At 40.8% G+C, this 22,162-nt stretch overlaps 3 gene segments (V, D, J or C); all 3 read right to left on the bottom strand.

Moving 5' to 3' along the window:
- Nucleotides 1–1,750: 1,750 nt before the first annotated feature.
- LOC105535138 lies at nt 1,751–2,309 on the bottom strand. The segment is given in 2 exon segments: nt 1,751–2,145; nt 2,249–2,309. Coding segments are annotated over 2 exon segments (441 nt in total).
- An 11,058-nt stretch (nt 2,310–13,367) lies between these two features.
- On the bottom strand, nt 13,368–13,916 carry LOC105535137. The segment is given in 2 exon segments: nt 13,368–13,768; nt 13,871–13,916. Coding segments are annotated over 2 exon segments (447 nt in total).
- Nucleotides 13,917–20,808: 6,892 nt separating this feature from the next.
- On the bottom strand, nt 20,809–21,256 carry LOC105535136. The segment is given in 2 exon segments: nt 20,809–21,125; nt 21,211–21,256. Coding segments are annotated over 2 exon segments (363 nt in total).
- Between the last annotated feature and the right edge of the window lie 906 nt (nt 21,257–22,162).

Below are 22,162 nucleotides of genomic sequence, written 5' to 3'. Positions count from 1 at the left end.
AGGGCCCTTTGGACACAGTTAGGTCAACTTTCCTCAATTTCTACCCTTACTGGGATGTGAATGTATTTTATTTATCATCTATCTGTTCTCCGTGTCTTGAAATAATTCCTTGAGAAAAGGCTACAGCCCTTTCAGATGATTAAAAACTTTTGTATTTTGTATTTTTAGCCTCTAACCTGCCAGGTTTTGCATGAACTGAGTGAAGCACACCTATGGAAGGAACTATTATAAAGTGATTCTGTGATGCACGACTGATGCTAAAGCACGGCATTGTTATAACTTCCCATAATCTTCCACATAAGTTTAGAAGAATTATATTCTTACATTTAAATTATCATAAGTTTAATAAACCCTGGAACTCCCTTGGACAAATGTACTCCTACTAGCACTGTGGCATTATGGTCCTCTGCCCCAAGGATGTTTCTGTTATTGTCCTATGACTTGGTAGCTGGAAAAAACACATTTAGAGGTTTTACCTCCAATACTGGCCTGTGGTCCTGAGGAGATGGCCTAACCCAAGGAGAGGGAGGCTCCAGGTCGTGTGGACTCACATGAGGTGCCCGCTTCTGCCCATCCTGCAGCCACTCCCAGAAGCCTTCAGGAGACAGGGGTGCGGATGGTCCTTTGAGACGATCAAATGAGATCTGGAACTGAAGAAAAAGATAATGATCTGGGATAAATTTTTTAAAATTAAAATAAAAAATTTTAAATTCACAAATTATGGTTGTTCATATTTACAAGGTAAGAAGCAATGTTAAGACTTGTGAATACAATATGGAATAACTAAGATAATTAAGAAATGATTAAGATAATTATCATTCATCATCTCAAATTCTTGTCATTTATTGTGACAACCACATTTGAAATTACCATCATTTAACAGTAGTTAAATGAAGAAATATAAATCAATTGATATAATTAAAAATAACCAAAATCAATTATGAAATGCACAAATAATTTACATTTAGCTCATCATTAAGTTTGATTCTTTAGGCCATATTTTTAGAATTAATTTATTGTATTGTATATTATGAATTCCTACACATGTATGCATATGTCTGTGTATTTATACATTTTTCTTTCTTTCTTTCTTTCTTTCTTTCTTTCTTTCTTTCTTTCTTTCTTTCTTTCTTTCTTTTTTTTTTTTTGAGATCGAATCTTGCTTTGCCGCCCAGGCTGGAGTGCGGTGGTGTCATTTTAACTCACTGCAATCTCTGCCTTCCGTGTTCAAGTGATTCTCCTGCTTCAGCTTACCGAGTAGCTGGGATTGAAGGCGCGCGCCAATACGCCCAGATAAATTTTGCATTTTTAGTAGAGACGGAGTTTCACTATGTTGCCCAGGCGGGTCTCGAACTCCTGGCCTCAAGTGATTCGCCGCCCCACAGCCAGGCTTCCAAGGTGCTGGGATTACACGCGTGAGCCACCGCGCCTGGCCTATACATCTTTCTATGGTTGTAAATTTGTGTCCCTATAGCTTTGTAGCTGCTGATGTCAACAAATGTTAATAAAACTCTGGAATAATCCGTGCAAATAATTAGGAATGTTTACTTCATTAAAGTGTATTCGTGTATATATATAATTTTTAAATTACTAAAATTTAAATACTAGCAATAATAAATTCATAATAAACACAAGTAATAAAATGTCACAGCCTAGAATTCTTCAGAGTCCGGCAAACACAAACCTGACTTTTCCAGCTGATGAGAAAGGAAACCTCCCCCTGCACCTGCTCCTGGGACCTGTCCCGTCCTCAGTGGGTCCCGAGCGCCCCCTGGTGGCCCCGCGCGCCCCTGCAGGGAGATTTGTGTCTGGGCTCACACTGACCTCCCCTCATTGTGTGTCCAGTACAGTAATACACGGCCGTGTCCTCTATTTTCAGGCTGTTAATTTGCAGATAAAGCGTGTTCTTGGCGTTGTCTCTGGAGATGGTGAATCGGCCCTTCACGGAATCCATGAGGAATGTGGTACCCCCATTAGGATTAATTTGTCCAACCCACTCCAGCCCCTTTCCTGGAGCCTGACGGACCCACTCCATGTAGTCGTCACTGAAGGTGAATGCAGAGGCTGCACCGGAGAGTCTCAGGGACCCCCCAGGCTGAACCAAGCCTCCCCCAGACTCCACCAGCTGCACCTCACACTGGACACCTGCGAACACAGAGACACCCTGGTTAGAAACTGCCACCCATAGCCACTGTTTCTCTCACTCATGTCCCCTCACACTCAGTGTCTCTAGTTCACCATGAATTACCTTTGAAAATAGCAACAAGGAAAACCCAGCTCTGCCCGAACTCCATGGCTGGTCTTCTGTGTTCAGTGCTGGTCACCAAGTGGAAACTCCTGGGAATCTCAGGCTGGGGCTCCTCTCCCAGAGCTGCAGGGTCAGGGCTGGGCTGGTTTTCATCAGCAGAGGGAAGACGGTATTTGCATGTCTCCTACTATATGGCAAGCACTGGGGTGGGACGCCTGAGAAGATGGTCCCCAGATGAGATGACTGTGCCTTGCAGGAGTTTGGTGACAATGATGGTATTTGGAAAATATGCTGTCTCATTATAAAATTATGCTGTGATAAACACTATGAAATGATCACCCTATTTTATTTGTACATACTTGTGTAAATTATGTTTTGTCAGAGCCAATGGTTTCTCCATGTACAAATGCTAAGTATGTATCTAAGAGCTCATGTCTGGGATGAGTAAGCCCCGATACCTGAGCCTGTGCTCCTCATCACTGGCCCCAATTACTCCCTGAAGCAGCTCCAGGACAGAGGCGGACCTGCCTAGTGTGGTTTGTGGAACCCGTTTCCTGTATTGGAAACATGTGTGATTTTGCTGCATTCTAGAGTTTACCTAAAATATGGTGAGAACTACGGTTCAGGTAGAGAAATTCTTAAGTATTTCTGAAATTTAATATACATTTTTTTCTATATTTCTGTCACTCCTTCTTTATCTAAGTTTCCATTTGTTGCTTGTAATAAATTTTATGTTTCCATTTGGAGATAATAAACTTTCACATATTTAAAGTCTACAGTTGATAAACGTGATGTAACCTTTATCATTATCAAGGTGGACAAGAGAATTCTCAGCATTTCCTTGTTTTCTTCTATATTCTTACTCCTTTCCCTTTCTTTTTTCTTCTACCATTTCCCTGGCAACTACTGATCTTTATATTGCTGCAGATTCATTTTAATTTATCATAATTTATAAAAATGAACTAACATAGTATATATTCTTATTTGTTTGGCTTATTTTAGCTTGCATAAATAATTAGATATTTTGCTTTGTAGTTGTGTATTTCAGGCACTTATTACAAATGCTGGGTAGTATTCTAGCAAACAAAATTTATCATAATTTGTTTTTTATTAAGCAGCTGAACAACATTTGAATTTTTTATTATTCTGGGTCTTAAAAATCTGCTGTTAAGCTTGGAAACGTACTTACAAAATGAATATATTTTTCATATTTTTTTAAAAACTGCATCAACAATAACAGATAAACATGGAAGATGAAATTTTGCAAATGTTCTTTAATACTACTGATAAGTATTAAACAGAAGTAATATTCTGATAAGTTTCAAAACATACAATAAATCTGAAATTTAGGAAGAAGCAAGTTCTTGTAGAAAGTAATAAAGCTAGAGTATGAAATTATCTAAGGCAGAGTCTGGAATATAGGCTATTCCAAGAAAAAATACAAATATATGTTGGATGGTTTGAAATATAGTGTGGCAAGTGTTTTGTAGTGTAAAATTTTAAGGGACCACATACTAAAAAGCTAACCTATCCTCTTGAAATCCTTTCAACAAGAAAGGGAACGGTCACAAAAATCTTCCTTTCTCGAAATGTCTGTTTGGGAGAAAAGAAGAGCCCACAATTCTAAAATGTATTCAGACCCAACTCCCTTATTTCCACTACAGAACTAAGAATTTATTCTGCAAAGGCAAGCCACTGAAACAAGAATCCTAGGGGCACTAGTTCAACCCCTCAGGAATTGAGATGGGAACAGACGTCCCCACCAAAGGTCTATTGAGAAGCAGCTCCCCTCTTTTTCTTATGGAATCAGAGCCTTAGTCTGCAGGGCAAGGCAGCATGTCTGGAAGGTGATGGCACCGATGGAGAACACTGGAGCTGTGGGAGGGAACACCCGGGGAAAACAGGAGGACTCTACCCCAGGGGAAGGGGCAAGAACACACAGACCAGCATCTCATCTGGAGGAGGGTCAGAAACACTTAGAAGTTCACGCCCAGACTCCAGGTCACAATGCCTTCCTAGGAATATGGACCAAGGAATATGGTTCTGGGAATATGGACCCTTTAGTCTAATTTAGAAATTGTCAGTAAATAAAACACTGGAATGCACCCGAGGGAGCTGAAGAAGATTCTCTGGAGGATGGAACAAGGTGAAGAGACAAAGTCAGGCAGAAAAGACAAAGAAGGTATCATTGGAGGATCTGTAGTCTCTGGTAGGCATAGAGGGACAGACTTCAATTCGTTTTTGAAACCTTTATATCGGCCTTTAGTAATTCTTATGATAAAATGGTTGGCCTCATCAATGGCGTCTTATTTTCCCTATCAGGGATGAGGGTCCATGTGGGCACATGGTGCAGTTCTAGTCATGGGGGCAGGGGAGATGGTCTGTTGAGGTGTTCCTGGTCCTGCAGAGGAGAATTGCAGAAATGTCTCTGCCCCTTTTCCCACCAATATATAATATATGTGTGTGACCCTTGGGAATGTTGTCACCATGTCACTGCATGATGGGAGTCCCCTGGGGGTGAAGCTGACTTTGTGGATTTCCATCAGTGTGGAAAACTGAGAAAGAAACTGCCTGGGCACATGAGCTGTCGAATTATTCAATCCTGGAGCCGCTCATATCCAGGCTTCCTGTTTCATCAGGTTGTGATTTTCCTCATTGTTTGGTCAGCCTAGGTTGTCTTTCTTCACTCTCTACTAAAATAGCCACACATAATAATCCAGAGGCATTGAGATAAATCAGCAAGTAATTGGATAACTAGAATGAGCCCCAAGTGATGTCAGTTACTGTGTAGTTAATAATGTAGACAGGAGACCTGGCTGGATACTAAGAGTGTGTTCACATCTGTTTTATCTAGACTAGCAAAATGGATATGTTGAAAAATGGCATCTTTAAATATAAAACATAAAACTTCTAATAAAATATGGAGACTCTCTTGGCCAAGAGTTATCCCACTAGCACTATGGCACTCTTGTCCCTCCCTCAGGACACATCAGTTACTATCCTATGACTGGGAATCTGTAGGATTCATACATTGAAAAATATTACCCTCATGGTTCACCTCTGTCCTATTCCATGTATGTGTTACACAATATTGAAAGTAATTTTTGTATTATACTCACTCCAATCACCAAGAGTTTAAGGTTGCCTTTTTATGTCATCTTTTACCAGTGCTTTATAATCTTCAATCATGGCATTATATATGCTGGAAGAAACATCAGGAAAAAATTCTGCTGTTGAAACATTGGAATAAATCTTATCAGGCACTATTGACAAAAACACTGCAGAAAAAAATTCAGGGAATCAATTCTTGTGTGATATTTCGCAACTAAAGACTCAGATCAGACCAGATATGGTGGCTCATGCCTATAATTCCACCACTTTGAGAAGCAAAATTAGGGTAATCACATGAGACCAGGAGATCGAGACCAGCCTGACAACATAGAGAGACCCCATTTCTATGAAATAATTTTTAAAATCAGCTGGGTGTGGTGGTGCACCCCTCTAGTCCTTGCTACTCAGGAAGCTGAGACAGAAGGATTTTGTGAGCCAGGAGTTCAAGGTTACATTGACCTATGATTGTGCCATTGCGCTCCAACCTGTGCAAGAGAGCCTATCTCTAATTGTAATAATATTAAGAATTTTACACAATTGTAAGGCACTTCAAATAGAAGATACTAAACTAAATATTCTCAGGAATCCTCTGGCACTTCTGATGTTTTGGAGCAGAGAGCTCACCTAAGACATTCAGAATAAGTGGATGATTTTAGATAGTGAAAAGTCTCCACACAAGACATTAGGACAGGACCCTTGTGTAATCCCCTGCCTGTACCTTTCACCTCTTTCTCCTGATTTTCCTCATCCGTTTCATTATTAATTGCTTATTCTTATAAGCAGTCTTCTCATTTTTTGTAGATCTGTTGTTGTCCACCCATATTAGACACTGGTCTTTCTTTATTCATGATTTTTATAGTTGCTGTATAGAATAAGTCATCTGACTATTGTTTTGAGTCTGACTGCTGATAACTTAAGGCCGCTTCCTCCATCTTCTCCTTTCTTTCCCATGAGGTGAATAATCTAGTTAGGAATCACAGGAACTCCCCCATTTGACGCCATTGGAGGTTCAAGCCCCACAGACTCCTTTCCTGAGTGAGAACCCTCACGCCGCCTCCACCACCAAACCACTATAGAAACCCTGAGTCAGTCTCCTTTCTTGCTCTATTGAGCCATTTTGGACATTCCTAACAGATGAGCACTAATCTCCGCAGACAACTCCTGAGGTCATTAACCTTTCCATATTCATAAGCGGGAGTGTGCGGCACCCACAGATGTGACATCCACACGGCATTTTAGTTGAGATCTCTTGGCCTTTGCATTGTTTGAACTAGGACTGATGCTCTGAGCTTGGTGCCATGATTCCTCACCACAGGATGCCCCTGTTCCCTGAACCAACCCCAGGACAGAACTGGACATGCCTGGAGTGGTTGATTAACCTGTTATGTAATGAAATCATGAAATCACTGTATTCTAGCATTTCCTTAAAAATATAGGTAGGCATAGGGTTGATTCACATGTGTATTCCGGGTTCTTTGATTTCATATATATATATATATTTAATTAAATCTTTAATTCTGTGTTGAGAAATTTAAAATTTCTTCAGTTTGGTGAGTGAAGTCCTTATGCCATTGTTCTGTGATTTTCCTTTCTATTTCTCTTATGTTTTATTCATCTCTGTCTAATTCATTTTCTACCAAATTATATGTGTTTAAATTTGTAATATTTTAATGAGGTGACATTAGCAAATAGTAGCCATCCTGTATCGTGTACGGTTTGGCAAATAGTGACATAACCATTACGTTTCTCAATATAGAAAAAAAAATCAACCACCCTCAAAATTTCTTCCTGTTTTCCTATAACTCCCGCTTCCTCCACCTTCCCTTCTCACACCACATCCAGAGTCAACTGCTGGTTTTCTTTATGTAACATTAGATTAGTATTCATTTTATAGAATTTATAAAAGTGGAATAGTATATATGGACTTGTATTTGTTTGTCCTTTTTCACTCATCATATGTACTTGTGCATTCACCCTCGCTGTTGAGCGTACCCAGCAGTACCTGATTGTAACAGTGGGTGTTTTTCCAGTGAATGAATTTACCACAATTTGTTGATTGATTAAACTGCTGATTGACATTTTGATTGCTTTCAGTATCTGCGTGTTACTTAAAAAGCTGCTACTCATTTTAGAGAAGTACACAGCTGAGAGACACAACGTTCTTATTCTTACAGCAATATGAACAGCAACTAAACTGGAAAGGCTGTACTTTTATCAATTGTCTTCAACACATAAGGTAATTGAAGTTATAGAATTCTGTGTGTGTGCATGAGTTTGTGAGTAAGAGAGAAGGAGGGAAAAAGGGAGAAAGAAGAGAAACAGATCCTACATAATTGACCATAATTTGTGAGGAGTTCAAATAAATACAGAGTCTTAATGGAAAAGGTGCATATAAGATGGAGAGGACGACTTGATGCACCTACATTTGGTTATACATTTATATAAATGCCATTTTTTAATAATACAAAGAATCATGTACATGAGAGTAAACACAGTGGCGGGTGTCCAGTGGTGAAATATGATGGTGATGCCAAACCCCATCTCCAGCCCCTTTTCCCTCTTTCACCTGCCTTGATGTGTGTCCTTCGCACCCCCTGGTGTCTTGAGCGCCTCCTGCTGTCCCTCAGGACCCTGCAGGGAGGTTTGTGTCTGGACTCACAACGTCTTCCCCTCACTGTGTCTTTTGTATAAAAACTCATGGTTGTGTACTCGTTGCTCGGTTAGCTCAGCTATCGGAAAAACTGTTTTTTCGATATGGATCTGCAGATGGTGACTGGACTCCTGAGGAGTGGGTTGGATTGTGCACTCCCTCACAACCTGTGCACCTGATTCACTCCAGTCCCTTCCCTGGGGGGCTGATGATCCAGCTACAGCAGGAAGCACTGGTTGTAATAGAGAAGCGGAGACGGCACAGGTGAGGGAGAGGGTCTGTGAGGGCCTCACCAGGCCGGGAGTGCACCGGGAATCATAGCTGTTGGCATGCACAGGTTCTGAGCAACACGTTGAAATTCACAAACATTCACTTTTTGATGAGAATGAAGAACTCCCTGTGTGGATGAGAATGACGAGCTCCCCGTGTGGATGAGAAGGAGGAGCTCAGTGTGTGGATGAGAATGAGGAGCTCCCTGTGCTGATGCGAATGAGGAGCTCCCTGTGTGGATGAGAATGAGGAGCTCAGTGTGTGGATGAGAATGAGGGGCTCCCTGTGTGGATGAGAAGGAGGAACTCACTGTGTTGCAACTTGTGCGTCCCCGAGAGCAAATAGTAGATTCAGAAGTTAGAATTAGACAAATATATGGTCACATTTTTTCTTCAAACTTTCAACCAAATAAGAAAGACAAACTGCTGACAGAAGAATGGGCATTGGATTATTACCTCTATCTATGATAATCGTGATGTTCAGAATCAGATTGTCCTGTGATAGCCTAAAGTATGTCGTAATCCTGAATCCACAATTAGACCTGAGCAGCAATCATCAGCAGTGGAGGTCTCCTCACATGAGGAAAGATCTGACTCTGCAAAGCTGCACACGGAGGTCCCTGTAGGCCCTTAGTTGTACAGGAACAGCTCCTCCCTCAGACTCAGAGTGAGGACAGGTTGCTCTTTATCCAGGGGAGGTGAGGGTTAGTGTGTGGAAAGAAGCAAACTCACTCTAATCAATATCTCTGTACTTGGACAGAAACCAAAGTTTACAAGAAATTATGAACGTGGTGTAAAGTAGGAAATTACAATTGTTTGCAGGCTGCACGCTTGCTTCTCCATGTCATCTAAGAGAATCAAGGAAAATCAGGTTTTCTTATGTACATATCCATGAACGGTGTTTCCACCCTAAGAACACATCTCCAATACCTCCAGCATCAGGGAGCACCTGGACCAGTCACCCAGCACAGCTATCTGGCATCATCACTCAGGTTTTGACAAAGAGACACGTGGAGCTCCTCCCAAACAGTGGCTGTGACAGTGAAGATGCGAAGGTGTGGCTGCTGCTGGGCACATGGGGGATTCCTGATGGGAAACTATGCTCCAGGAGGAACCAATGACCTTGATGGAATTAGCTTGGACCACAGGGTTGCTGGGAAGCTCCATCAGAATCCCATCCTTCTCCAGCACTGGTTGTGAGATTGGCGTAGTGGGCTGACAGTGTCTACAGCCTCACCCGGCCTCCTGTGCAATTTTCTCCTCTTGCCTCTCCCACAGACTCCATCACCTGCACCTCACACTAGACACCTACAAACATAGGGACATTTCGGTCAGAAACTGCCACATATAATCACTGTTTTTTCACTCACATGCACTCACACTCAATATCCCTAGTTCTCCATTTTTTGCTTTTTAAAATAGTAACAAGAAAACCCAGCTCAGCCCTAACTCTATGGTGAGCCACGTGTGTTCAGAGCTGATCATCAAATCGAAACTCCAGGTAATGCTGGACTGGGGCTCTTCTCCCAGAGCTGTAGGGTCAGGGCTCTACTGGTTGTCATCAGGAGAGGGAGGGCCCTATTTTCACTTCCCCTCCTCTGTAGCAAATGCTGAGGTGGGACGCCTGAGGAGAGAGCAGAGCCCAGGGCAGATGTGAGACTCCTGGGGGAGTTTAATGTTGATGGCAGCATTTGGAAAACGTAATTTCTTGTTATGTGATTTTCTCATTAAAGTTACTAACAATTATTATTTTATTTCTCTTTTACATATTTGAAAAAATAGAAATATAACTACACTTATGAAACTTTAAGACATATAAGAGGAGAAATAGAAAACAATAAAAAACTGAGGAGACTTCAACACCTCACCCTCAATAATGTATAGAACATCCAGAGAAACATTCTTAGGAAGCCCGTGGACTCAAGCACTGTTGAACAAACTGACCTAATAGACATCTACAGAACATTCCAACCAACAGCAGTGTAACATGCATGCTTCCTAAGCACACTATAAATATTCTTCATGATGGGTTATATGTTAGATAAAAATGACTCTCAGCATTTAAAAAAGTAATTCCAATGATTCTCTAACTTTAAAAAAAATTCGTGAGGTGCCCACCTTCTAAACTCTTTCCAAGAGTCTCCAATCAGTGTATTACCAGTAATAGACAAAGGCAAAAGAAGAAAATCAAACTTCTGACAATTCTTAGTATATATAAATAAAGTACTCCAAAATCATAGTCAACTAAGTTCTATAAGACTTTAAAAGGATTCTGCACTACGACAAGCTCAAAGTTATTCTTGAGATGCACTGATCATTCAACATCTTCAAATCAATAAATTTGATGCATTAAATTAAGAGGATAAAGGAAAAGAATCACCTTCTCACCAGACACAGAAAATAACATTTAAAACATTCAAGATTTCGTAATACAACCTCAAAAAAGTAGGAAAACAAGGATATAACCTGCATATAATAAAAGTCATATGTAAAGCCATATTTTTATCATACAGAAGAGTGAAAGGTTAAAATAAACCTTTGTAAAAATAAACCTTTTTTTTTAACAAAGGTAAAAATAAACCTTTGTAAAAAAGCAAAATAAACGTGATGACATCTTACTTCCAGATTTCAAAAGTAATAACAAAAGTAGAATAATGAAAACAGGATGGCATTGGCATAAATATGTAGAAAGCACTCAGAAATAAACTGATATATCAATGGCAAACTGATTTTCAGCATGAGAACCAACAGTATACAATGGACAAACCAAGTCTTTCCCTAAGAATGTGTTAGAAAAACTGGATCTACACATGCAAAGAATTAAGAACTTTAGGTTAGAATATACACAAAGTTCACTCTGAAAGGCTAAATATTCAAACATCTGGCCTGCAATTGTAAAATTTCCCCCATCCAGAAAATAATATTAACAATGATTTCCTGTATTTCACATTAAAGACACATGAAACAGAAGCAGAATTAAACAGGTAGAACTACATCAAAACAAAAAGATTCTGCAAAGCATGGAAAAAATTCCAATCTACAGCATGGGAAAATATAATTGCAAGCCATGCATCTGAAAAAGGGTTGATATCCAAAATATACATGCAACATCTGCAACTCATTAGCAAAATCATATTTGCCTGATTGGATAGCGATCAGTTTTTCACCTTAAAAAAATATTAAGAACATAGATCTCATGTTAAAGATTCTTCCCTCTGGGTAATGGTAAGTTCCATGGTACACTTGGTTAGAGTAGACTTTGTAGATACTCACTCCAACACTAATACATGTGGTGCTGTGAATTTACTTAGGACAAGTAAAACAGGTGGCCCTGATTCCATCAGAGCAGAACTGGAGAAAGTGAAATTCCGTGGTGACTGAGCAGCCTCGCCTCTCTCTGGGACCTCCAACCTACACTTATTGGTGGAGGATCTTAGGTATACCGGATATTCCCAGCCATCACCAAAACTGTCATCCTCTACGTCTCACAGAAAAGTGGCGTGTCCATCTGTAGCTTGTCAGCCCTGAATAACAGAAAGAAAGAGACTCTAAAATATAATAATATTTATTCTGGGATATGTATTGCAATTGAAATATGTATGAGTGCATTCAGATGAGTAAAGGAAGATAAAGAATTAAGGAATGGCCGGGCGTGGTGGCTCAAGCCTATAATCCCAGCACTTTGGGAGGCCGAGATGGGCAGATCACGAGGTCAGGAGATCGAGACTATCCTGGCTAACATGGTGAAACCCCGTCTCTACTAAAAAATACAAAAAACAAAACAAAACAAAACAAAACAAAACAAAAAACTAGCCAGGCGTGGTGGCAGGCACCTGTAGTCCCAGCTACTTGGGAGGCTGAGGCAGGAGAATGGCATAAACCCGGGAGGCGGAGCTTGCAGTGAGCTGAGATCTGGCCACTGCACTCCAGCCTGGGCGACAGAGTGAGACTCCATCTCAAAAAAAAAAAAAAAAAAAAACAAATGAGGAGGGTTACATCAGCTGTTTTAGACAATTATCCCGAGCTAGAAGGATCAATAACAGGGTTGACATCAGTGTAAAGTTGAACAGGCAGTTGTGGGGCAGTTATTCTTGGAGAAACAATTCTTTTAAGGTTGTAGTGGCCTCTGTGCAAAGTTGTGGTTGTGCAGAGTCTGTTGATGGTAGTTCTTGTTATCAGCAATACGTGTGTTAGAACCCTCCTTCATGGCCTTCCCCAGATTCATTCATTAGGGTTTTAACACAAGTGGCTCCATTTCAATTCTGATGCATTTCACAAACTTTCTAACACTACTTCTGAAGCAGGATGACTCTGACAGTTTGCATAGGACAGGGTTAATCCCACATCCACATCCCATTTTGATCACATAAGCGTATCCCAGTCACCACTAATGGCCAATTGCATTCCCAGATGAGTCTACACACAACACAGTGGAGGGTCCTGAGAAAATGGGGAGAGAACGAAGTTCCATTGGCCTCTTCCACGTGGCTGCAGGAGCCACAGCCTGAGCCCCAGCTGAGCTCCAAGAAAATGCCTTTACCTCTAGAATGTAGACCATGGAGACCATCTTTTTCTTTTTCAGGAAGCAGAAAACTAAAATTTAAAAGGAAGAACAAACACTACAAAGAAAGAACCAAGTCTGTGAGCAAAAGCAGCACCAGGTCAGTGCTGATACTGACTGGCTTTGGCGTCAGAAGGGTCAGACGAGAAACCTGTGAGCTTCTACCTGACCCTGGCCCAGCCTCTCTATTGGCTGCGATCAGAATCCCAAAGACTGTTCTAGTCCAGGAATCTCCCTGAGGTTTCTGTCCTGGGTCTGATTGGAGAAAACTCACCAGGCACCCCTGAGCTTCCTCAGGACTCTGATCCTGGTGAGGACTTTTCATCTCTGTAAGCAACAATCTGCATTTTGTGCATATGAAAATAGGTTATCATAATAAATAGTCGTTTAAAAATATGTAGAGATGACATTACTAAGCACAGAGTTCTGAACTCAGAGAGGTTCACTAGAGGAACTGTAGAAAGATGACGTCCTACATCCTGACAGGAAATCAGCCTCCGTGTGCACCGGCTTCCGGGTTGACTCTGATCAGTGGGTCCCGAGCGCCCCCTGCCGCTGATTTTCCCCCGCGTTCCTGCAGGGAGGTTTGTGTCTGGGCTCACACTGACCTCGCCTCACTGTGTCTCTCGCACAGTAATACACAGCCGTGTCCTCAGCTCTCAGGCTGTTCATTTGAAGATACAGTGTGTTCTTGGCGTTCTCTCTGGAGATGGTGAATCTGCCCTTCACGGAGTCTGCGTACCATGTGCTACCCCCAGTATAACTAATACCTGAGACCCACTCCAGCCCCTTCCCTGAAGCCTGGCGGACCCAGTACATGTTGTAGCCACTGAAGGTGAATCCAGAGGCTGCGCAGGAGAGTCTCAGGGACCCCCCAGGCTTTGCCAAGCCGCCCCTAGACTCCACCAGCTGCACCTCACCCTGGACACCTGCAAACAAAAAGACACCAAGGTCAGAAACGCCAAACATATCCACTGTTCCTCTCACTCATGTCTCCTCACACACAGTATTTCTACTTCACTCTCAATTACCTTTCAAAAGAGCAACCAGGAAAACCCAGCTCAGCACAAACTCCATGGTGTGTTCTGTGTTTAGTGCTGATGCCCGAACAGAAACACCTGGGAATTCTGGGGCTGGGCTCCTCTCCCAGAGCTGCAGGGTCAGGGCTGGGCTGCTTTTCATCAGAAGAGGGAGGGACCTATTTGCATGTCTCTTGCTATATAGCAAGCTCTGGGGTGGGACGGCTGAGGAGAGGGTGGTGCTCAGAGCGGATGAGAGTGTCCCGGAAAACACTGGAGTCAGTTCTCTCTCTCAGGAAATATAACTTTAGATTATGTGATTGTGCCTTGATAATCATTTAGTATTCATCGTCTTATTTAATTTTTACATACTTGTAGAATATACTTAACGCAAGTGTGAATGTCACATTTTTAGAGAAGATGATTACATGCAGAACAGAGCAGCTGTGCAGTGTGTCCAATATCACACATCTGGACAGAGTTAGCCCTATTATCCGTGCCTGTGACGCTGAACACTGGAGGAGTCGGCTCCCCTGAGACAGCGCCAGGGTGGTGTGGGACACGCCTAGAGGGGTTTTCAGGATGTCCCACCTGTCATGACAACTTTATGGAATTTTGCCGTTTGTAGTGTTTACCTGAAATATACAATCAGTGTTCACATGTGTGTATTGTCAGGAGTCTGTGATTATTCAAGTGTCAATATTTATCTCTTTCTTGTTTTTTCTCAGCCAATATATTCATTTTTGTTACTGCTTTATTAAAATCAATTAATAATGAAAACAAATTGACAGTGCAGCATTTGGGAAATGTGGGTGTATGTGTGCAGTCATTGAGTCAGCACTTCAATCATGCTGTTAGCAATTCACTTAACTTCTATTTTCTTTCTCTCACTTCTGTGTAATTTCATTTCACCACCTTGTTACTCTTACCACCCTTTACTCAGAAAATTCAGATCTTCTTCATGTTAATTTACAATAGTTGCATCTGCTACAATTCATACAAATAAAATCACATGAGAATCCTAGGACTTCGGGAGGCCGAGACGGGCGGATCACGAGGTCAGGAGATCGAGACCATCCTGGCTAACACGGTGAAACCCCGTCTCTACTAAAAATACAAAAAATTAGCCGGGCGAGGTGGAGGGCGCCTGTAGTCCCAGCTACTCGGGAGGCTGAGGCAGGAGAATGACGTGAACCCGGGAGGCGGAACTTGCAGTGAGCCGAGATTGGGCCACTGCACTCCAGCCTGGGCGACAGAACAACAATCCATCTCAAAAAAAACAAACAAACAAACAAACAAAAAAATCACTTGAGATTTACAGTGAATTTTTCAGCTTCCTTCACTCACCACAATTATTTTATAATATCCTCATGTTCTCATGTGAATGAGGCATGCCTTGATTTCAACGGCTCATTGTATTTTGCTACATTAATATTTCTCAAATTGTTTAACAATGCACCAAATAATGGATACTTGATATGTTGACTCAGTTTCTGAATTTTATTTAGAAATTAGATACTAAGGATTATAATGTAAAAATTGAGAAATTAATCTTATTCTGACCTCTTTAACAAAAACCATGAATAACTACAAAAATAAACCCTTCAACATATCTGAATTGATGTCACAGAGAAAAAAAAAAATCCCTGTATTCTGAGAAAATCGGGGCCTGCAGAGAGAACTAGGGTCCACTTATTAGAGTAACTGGGGCAGGTGCCACTCACTGCATGGTACTGAAGAAGGAAAAAGCTAACCTGGAAAGGTTTCATGAGTTTTGAGGACGTGCGTGCTAATGGTGTGAGTGTGAAACTCCCGGCACTTGCAGGCTTTTCCTACAGAATTGGGGAAATCCCCAGACAACTCACCCACCTGCTCTCCTGTGGTGTGGACTGGGGAGGAAGAACAGCAGCTCCGTTCAATGCTGAGTCCCCCTTCACTGTATGTGGGAGACATTTATTAAATCTTGTGTCCTGTGGGCACTGGTAGAATCAACTAGAACACAAAGAAACAGAGGACACCAAGGAAACTCTACCCAGAAACACCTCCCATCTCTTTCCTGAGGAATGAAATCCTGAATCTGTCATGTAAGGACAGTGGGTCAGAAGCTGAGGACACTGATGAAAATCCACTGTGGCTGGGAAGAGACACTCTGACACTGGGAAAGGGAAGGAACAGAAACACTTATAAGGCCATACCTCAGAGTCAGTCACACCACCCATAGCTAAGAAGGAGGCTTAGTCAGAAGGCTGGAGAATGTGCCCCTGTGTCCAAGCCCCTTCACCACACAAACAATCACCAAGTAAAAGTGTCAGCAGGATGCACCTGCCACAGCTGAAAGAGGCTCTCTGGGGGGAATGAAATGTGGAAATCCAGAGCCAAACAGAGACACAAAAGCAGGTATTGCTGGAGGAACCTGAAGCTTTTGTGAACAGGAGAAGCTGACTTCAACTGTGATAGCCGCTGTAACCATACACTTGAAATTCAACCCTGAGTAGACTCACAGAAACGTGGTTAATAAAGGCCCAACAGAATGTAATATGTGATCATCTCCTGGAAGAAAAAATTAAATGCAAGAAAATAAATTACAAGTGAAATGCAAACTGAAATTATACATGCATTTCATTTTTATATAAATGCGAAAGCAAATAAAACTATGTTATTTAAAAAAATCCTGAGACAATTTGTCAGCAGATTCGTGTTTCAGGGCACATGTTAGCAAAGTTTCTCTGCGAGTAGCCATGTGCTATGCACTGAAAACATAGATCTATACAAAGAAATTCAGATTGTAAAAAAAGGGAAAATCAAGAGGAAGTGCAGTTATTATCTTTGTAATTGCTATAGCATATAACTATATAAAGTGATAAAAATATATGTTATATTTTATATGTAAGTGCCAACTGAGGATAAACAAGAAAGTGTGGTGAGAAGGAGGAATTCAAAGCACACAGTTACACTGTCTCTGTACTTCACATCAAGGCCATCACAGTGTCTGCATTAGAATCTAATTATTTACAATTCTTACTGTAAACCTTATGGTAACCAATACCATATTTATAAAAAATGAATTAAATAATCTGTTAATAGAGAAATAAACATCATTATAAAATGCTAATTTAAACAAAAAATAACAGAAAAATTAATATTACCTTTAAAATAGAATTTATTATAGCTGATTTAAAAAAAACAAGACCTAACTGTTCTCTTTGTACAAGAAAGTTATCCTACATATTCACAAATAGAAAAGATAGAGACGGGAAAACATGGATTATGAAAATATGAACCAAAATAAAGCTATGGTAGCTGTGTAAATTTCAAACAAAACAGATATCAAAAAAGACTTTTAGGACTTAACAGGGATATTACATAGAACAAAGTGACCAGGTTTTTTTAAAGACACAAAAAAGACTTAACAAACGTATAATAGATGAAGAATGCACCATTTGTTATGATTTACAGAACAAACGTGATAAATGAAGTAAAGATGTCAGTGAAACCATGCACCTAAGGGTGTCCTGGGGACTATGAACCTTCTTTGTATTCATGGAGGGCACCACTGAGAACTTCCTCTTGAATTTCTCCCTGTTGCTGCCCACACCAGCCCCGGTCCTGGAGCCTGCTGGACCAAGCTGATGCTGCCGTCAGTGAAGGTGAATCCAGAGTCTGTGCAGGAGAGGCTCAGTGAACCGCTGGGCTGTACAATTTTTCCACCTCAGACTCCACCAGTGAGCTTCACACAGGTCTTCTGCAAACACAGAGAGAACAGACAGAACAGCCCCCTGTGGAGCAGCCACAGCTGGACCTGATTCATAAGGGACACTAAGATTGAGGGTGATTGGAGAGAAGCCCAGATCAGTGCAGACCCCACAGTGTGGACACTGAGGAAGGGCACAGACATGGGGTGGCTCCTCACCAGGGCCTGAAGGAACAGGGGATGAGCTGCCTTTCATGAGGAGGGGAAGGGACACATTTCCAAGTCTTTCTTTTTGTGGTCATGGGTGCACCGCTCAGCATTGCTCATCCATCCTCTGTGTCTGCATTTCAGGGAGGGAAGGGTCAAAGGATTCCTGGGTTTGGATGCACAGGGTTAATCTACCCCTTACTCTTTTTTATTCTATAAATTGGATACTGCTCAGGTATCTTCATAGCAGCAAACATTATCGACAAATAAGTCCAGTAAGAACACAAGAAAAACACTCCCAGAGGAAATGGACATCTGTCTGTAATCCGTGCATTTAGAGCTGCCAACCACTGTTTCTGACAATGAGGCAAAGTTTAGTTACAATGAAGAAAATGCAGGTCTATACTTTCTCCGGGCTGGGTTTAATAATTACCATTACCTTGAGACTGTTTTGTCGCAAAAGAGTCAATGTGGAAATTTATCTAAGTAAAGAGTTCACATGGAGACATGTTTGCTTGTCTGAGACAAGAGTCCACATGAGGAAATGTCTGTTTTCTGAGGAAAGAGTAAATGTAAGGACATACGTGGTGGTCTGAGGAAAGAGTCCATGTGGGGACGTGTGTGTTTGTCTGAGGGAAGAATCCACATGAGTAAAGGTGTGTTTGTCTGACAGTAGAGTCCACATGTTGACAGGTGTGTGTACCCATCTCCTTTCAGAGACAGTGTATGCCTGAACTGAGCTGAAGTTTGGGGAAATTCTTTCTCAAACAAGAAAAGAAAATAATGCTCTGGGTTGTTTGCTTGTCAGGAAGAAAAAACCTGGGTCACATAGAAAATTGATTTTTTTTTTTTATTAAAGGTCTTTAGTGAATGGAAGCATCATATATGCAAATGAGGAAAGTTACGTTATTCTTTGTTGCATCGCATATTATCCCCACACTCCCAAATACATTATTAGATAATTTTATACAGTGTGTATTTAATCCCAAAGTTAATGAACTGCTAAATGTATTTTAACTGTATATATTTAGATTTATATTTTCCATAACAAAAATATGAGCTTGGACAAATTATTTGTGTCATGTCTCAACCATTGCATATCACCAGAATAGTCTTAATTCTTCTTAAACAGTGTCTGTTTTACTTATTTTATGCCCACTCTCTAAATTCCTGGAATATCCTGTCTGTTTACTTGACTATAGTTTTGGCTTTTACATAATTTAAAGAAATGAAACTATACTGTATAATTGAAATGAATTCACCTAAGAAAGTGGAAAATGAAGTTGCTGATGTAAGTAACTTTGAAAAATGAGTAGGTTCTATAAGCTTAAATTGTAAAGAAATCACACATAAGTACTCTAGTAGATAAACCTGTTTCCTACAAGTGTACAGCTTTACATTTGTGATGCTGCTGTGCATGTGTCCTGAAATTGTGCAGCTAATTAATAAAAAGGCATATGGTGGGATGGGATTCCTCACTTTGCAGTGGGTGGTTACGGACAGTCAAAAAACAAAGGCTAGAAAGGTCTGTGTGGCAGCACAGTTAGGTGGAGAGACCATTGTGTTCTCATTTCTAATGTAATAAAGTTACAGAAGATTAGATACTAAATAATTTCGATGTGTCCATAAACACAGGTTCATATAAACATGCACATTTACTAGGCCAATTGGTTGAGAGGTCCTAGAAGTACTTATACCACACTAACATACCCGGTATCACAATATTTTATTTTAATACTATTCTTTAAAATTAGAAACAAGCAATCTTTGGAAAAATGGCTGATTCTATGTGCAAAAAAGGTAACATAGAAAACAAGCTTAGAATCTATTGTAACACCAGGAAACAGGGAAGTGTTCAAAAACAAAAGGATGACCTGTGCTGTAAGGATGCAGGATCCAAAATAATTCAGCTCCCAGCACCTAACAAAGCTGTGATGATTTGAACAATAAAATGAATAATGCAGCATGGATCTTCTTCAGATTATGAAATAGACATCCATAAACCAATAAGGATATTAATAGACGATTAAGTAAAGAAATAATGGGAAGAACACATCTCCTTACAGAAGTGTTCCAAATATCTGTGGTGGATAGTCCTCCAATCAAGTAGGTGAAGTTTAAACACTCATGATTGAGATAAGAGACATGGTAAAAAATAATCAGTATTAGTGTATTTTATAATGAGACTCCAGATATAATGCCACGTACACGATCTATGAATGAATAATTTTTTTGTTTTTTATCTAAATTTGTGCGCGCGCACACACACACACACACACACACACATTTTTCTGCAATACCCACTGATAAGGGAGTAAAAAGCAACCATAGACTTGGAGAAAATACTTCTAAGTCACATATTTGTTAAATGAATTATTTTAATTTGTTAAATGACTTTTATAATCAACATGCAAGTAAACTTACAACTAATCAAAAGAAAACAATGCAGTCAAAAATGAACCACCTATCAGGAGGGCCATCTCACCAAAAATTATATAAAAATTGTTAAATACAATTTTTTATTAGGGACATGTGCATTTAAATAAAAATTAGGTATCACTACTCACTTATTAACATGGTTAAAACTCACAATTCTCATGATGATAAATGGCAATATGAATGTGGAAAACCAAGAAATTTCATGCACTGTCGGTGGGAATTCAAAATGTTACATGAACAACATGAGATTTTTTGGCATTTCTTAACTAGAGATAAAAGAGTTAAAATGTGAACTTGCTTTTGTGTTTCAAAATATTTCCAACATTGATTCAGAAATTGATGTTTGCAAAGATTGATTCAGAGGAAGTTCTGTATCAGATTTGTTAATTTTATTCATTCTCCAATCCCTGAAATTTACTTACAGAATAAATTTTGTATGATAAGTATCTCAAATAACTGAAATTTCTCAAATACACATTGATATTGGTCATTTTCTTTAATGTCTTAATGTCATTTTCTAAGAAAGTCTTCAATCTAATAATCTTTGTCATCTCCTCCATACCAGCACAGCTGCCTCCTTCCTGGGGTTTCTGACACTCTCAGGATGTGGTTTTCACACTGTGTCTCTCGTACAGTAATACACGGCTGTGTCCTCAGATCTCAGGCTGCTCAGCTCCATGTAGCCTGTGCTCGTGGACGTGTCCGCAGTTATGGTGACTCTGCCCTGGAAGTTCTGTGCGTAGCCTTTGTTACCATTGTAAGGGGAGATCAGTCCTATCCACTCAAGGCCTTGTCCAGGGGCCTGTCTCACCCAGTGCATGTAGTAGCTAGTGAAGGTATATCCAGAAGCCTTACAGGAGAGCTTCACTGAGGCCCCAGGCTGCTTAATCTCAGCCCCAGACTGCACCAGCTGCACCTGGGAGTGGGCACCTGTGGAGAGGAGACAGGAGTGGATGAACGTCCCCTTGACTGGACTCAATTCGCTTCTCAAGAATGAGACCTGGGAGCCCCTTACCTGTGGCTGCTGTCACCAAGAGGAGGATCTTCCAGGTCAAGTCCATGGTGAGAAGCTGTGCTCTCAGGGGCTTCTCTTGAGGTTGGATGCAGTTGTTGAGTGATGTTCTCAGAGCACAGAACATATTTACCGCAGTGGATATCAGCATATTTGCATATTCATAAGACAGAGCATTTCATAGCTCAAAGCCTGATCCATGATAAGAAAGGGAAGATAAGTGACACATCAGCTACACAAGAGTGAGATGCTGATGGTCCAAGCCCTAATCCTGCTGGAGGAAATGCACACCCTGCTCCATTTACAAACATTTGTGGGCAGAGGTCCTTTCACTAAAGAATAAGCCCAGATAGAACAGGCTCCTCACTGCAAACCTGCATTTGATTAGCATAGAGACCACCTGGATCATTTTTGGGACCATCATTCTCCATGACACTGAGAAGGTGCCTTGGTCTTTTCCTGGACCCATCAGGTACCAGCACAGCTCACTGGTGACTCTCAGAAAGTTACTGCTGATGTCCCTGAGATCTGCTGTGTGCTCTGGAAACAGTGTCTCCAGCACCTGCCTGGTGTCTGATCCCCTAGGCTCTTCAAGAGAAACACTCTTGGTTTACAGATTGGCCCTGTGGTGCATAATTAGAGCTGATTTTCTCATTTCATGGACCATGGGAATCAGAAGATGTAACAGGAGTTTGAAGTTCTTTATGAACTCTCTAATTTGTGTTCTCCATAATTTTGGCTTACGTTTTTTGAACTCCATTTATTAGATTTTCATGAAGTATTTAAATATTTCTAGTCCATATCCATAGATCCTCATCTTTATATATTGATTTCTGACTCACTAGGTCTGTGCACCTGCCACACTCTCAGATCCCCCACTGCCCTGTCACTCACACAACACAGGCAACATTACTTAAAACTGAAGTCTGAAATTCCTATGAATTTCTTATTTATT

This window comes from Mandrillus leucophaeus, unplaced genomic scaffold (genome assembly GCF_000951045.1).
Source record: "Mandrillus leucophaeus isolate KB7577 unplaced genomic scaffold, Mleu.le_1.0 Scaffold1418, whole genome shotgun sequence".
In the NCBI taxonomy this organism is placed as follows: Eukaryota; Metazoa; Chordata; class Mammalia; order Primates; family Cercopithecidae; genus Mandrillus; species Mandrillus leucophaeus.
Note: the sequence above shows the minus strand (reverse complement) of the source record. Positions and strands in the feature narration are given on the sequence as shown.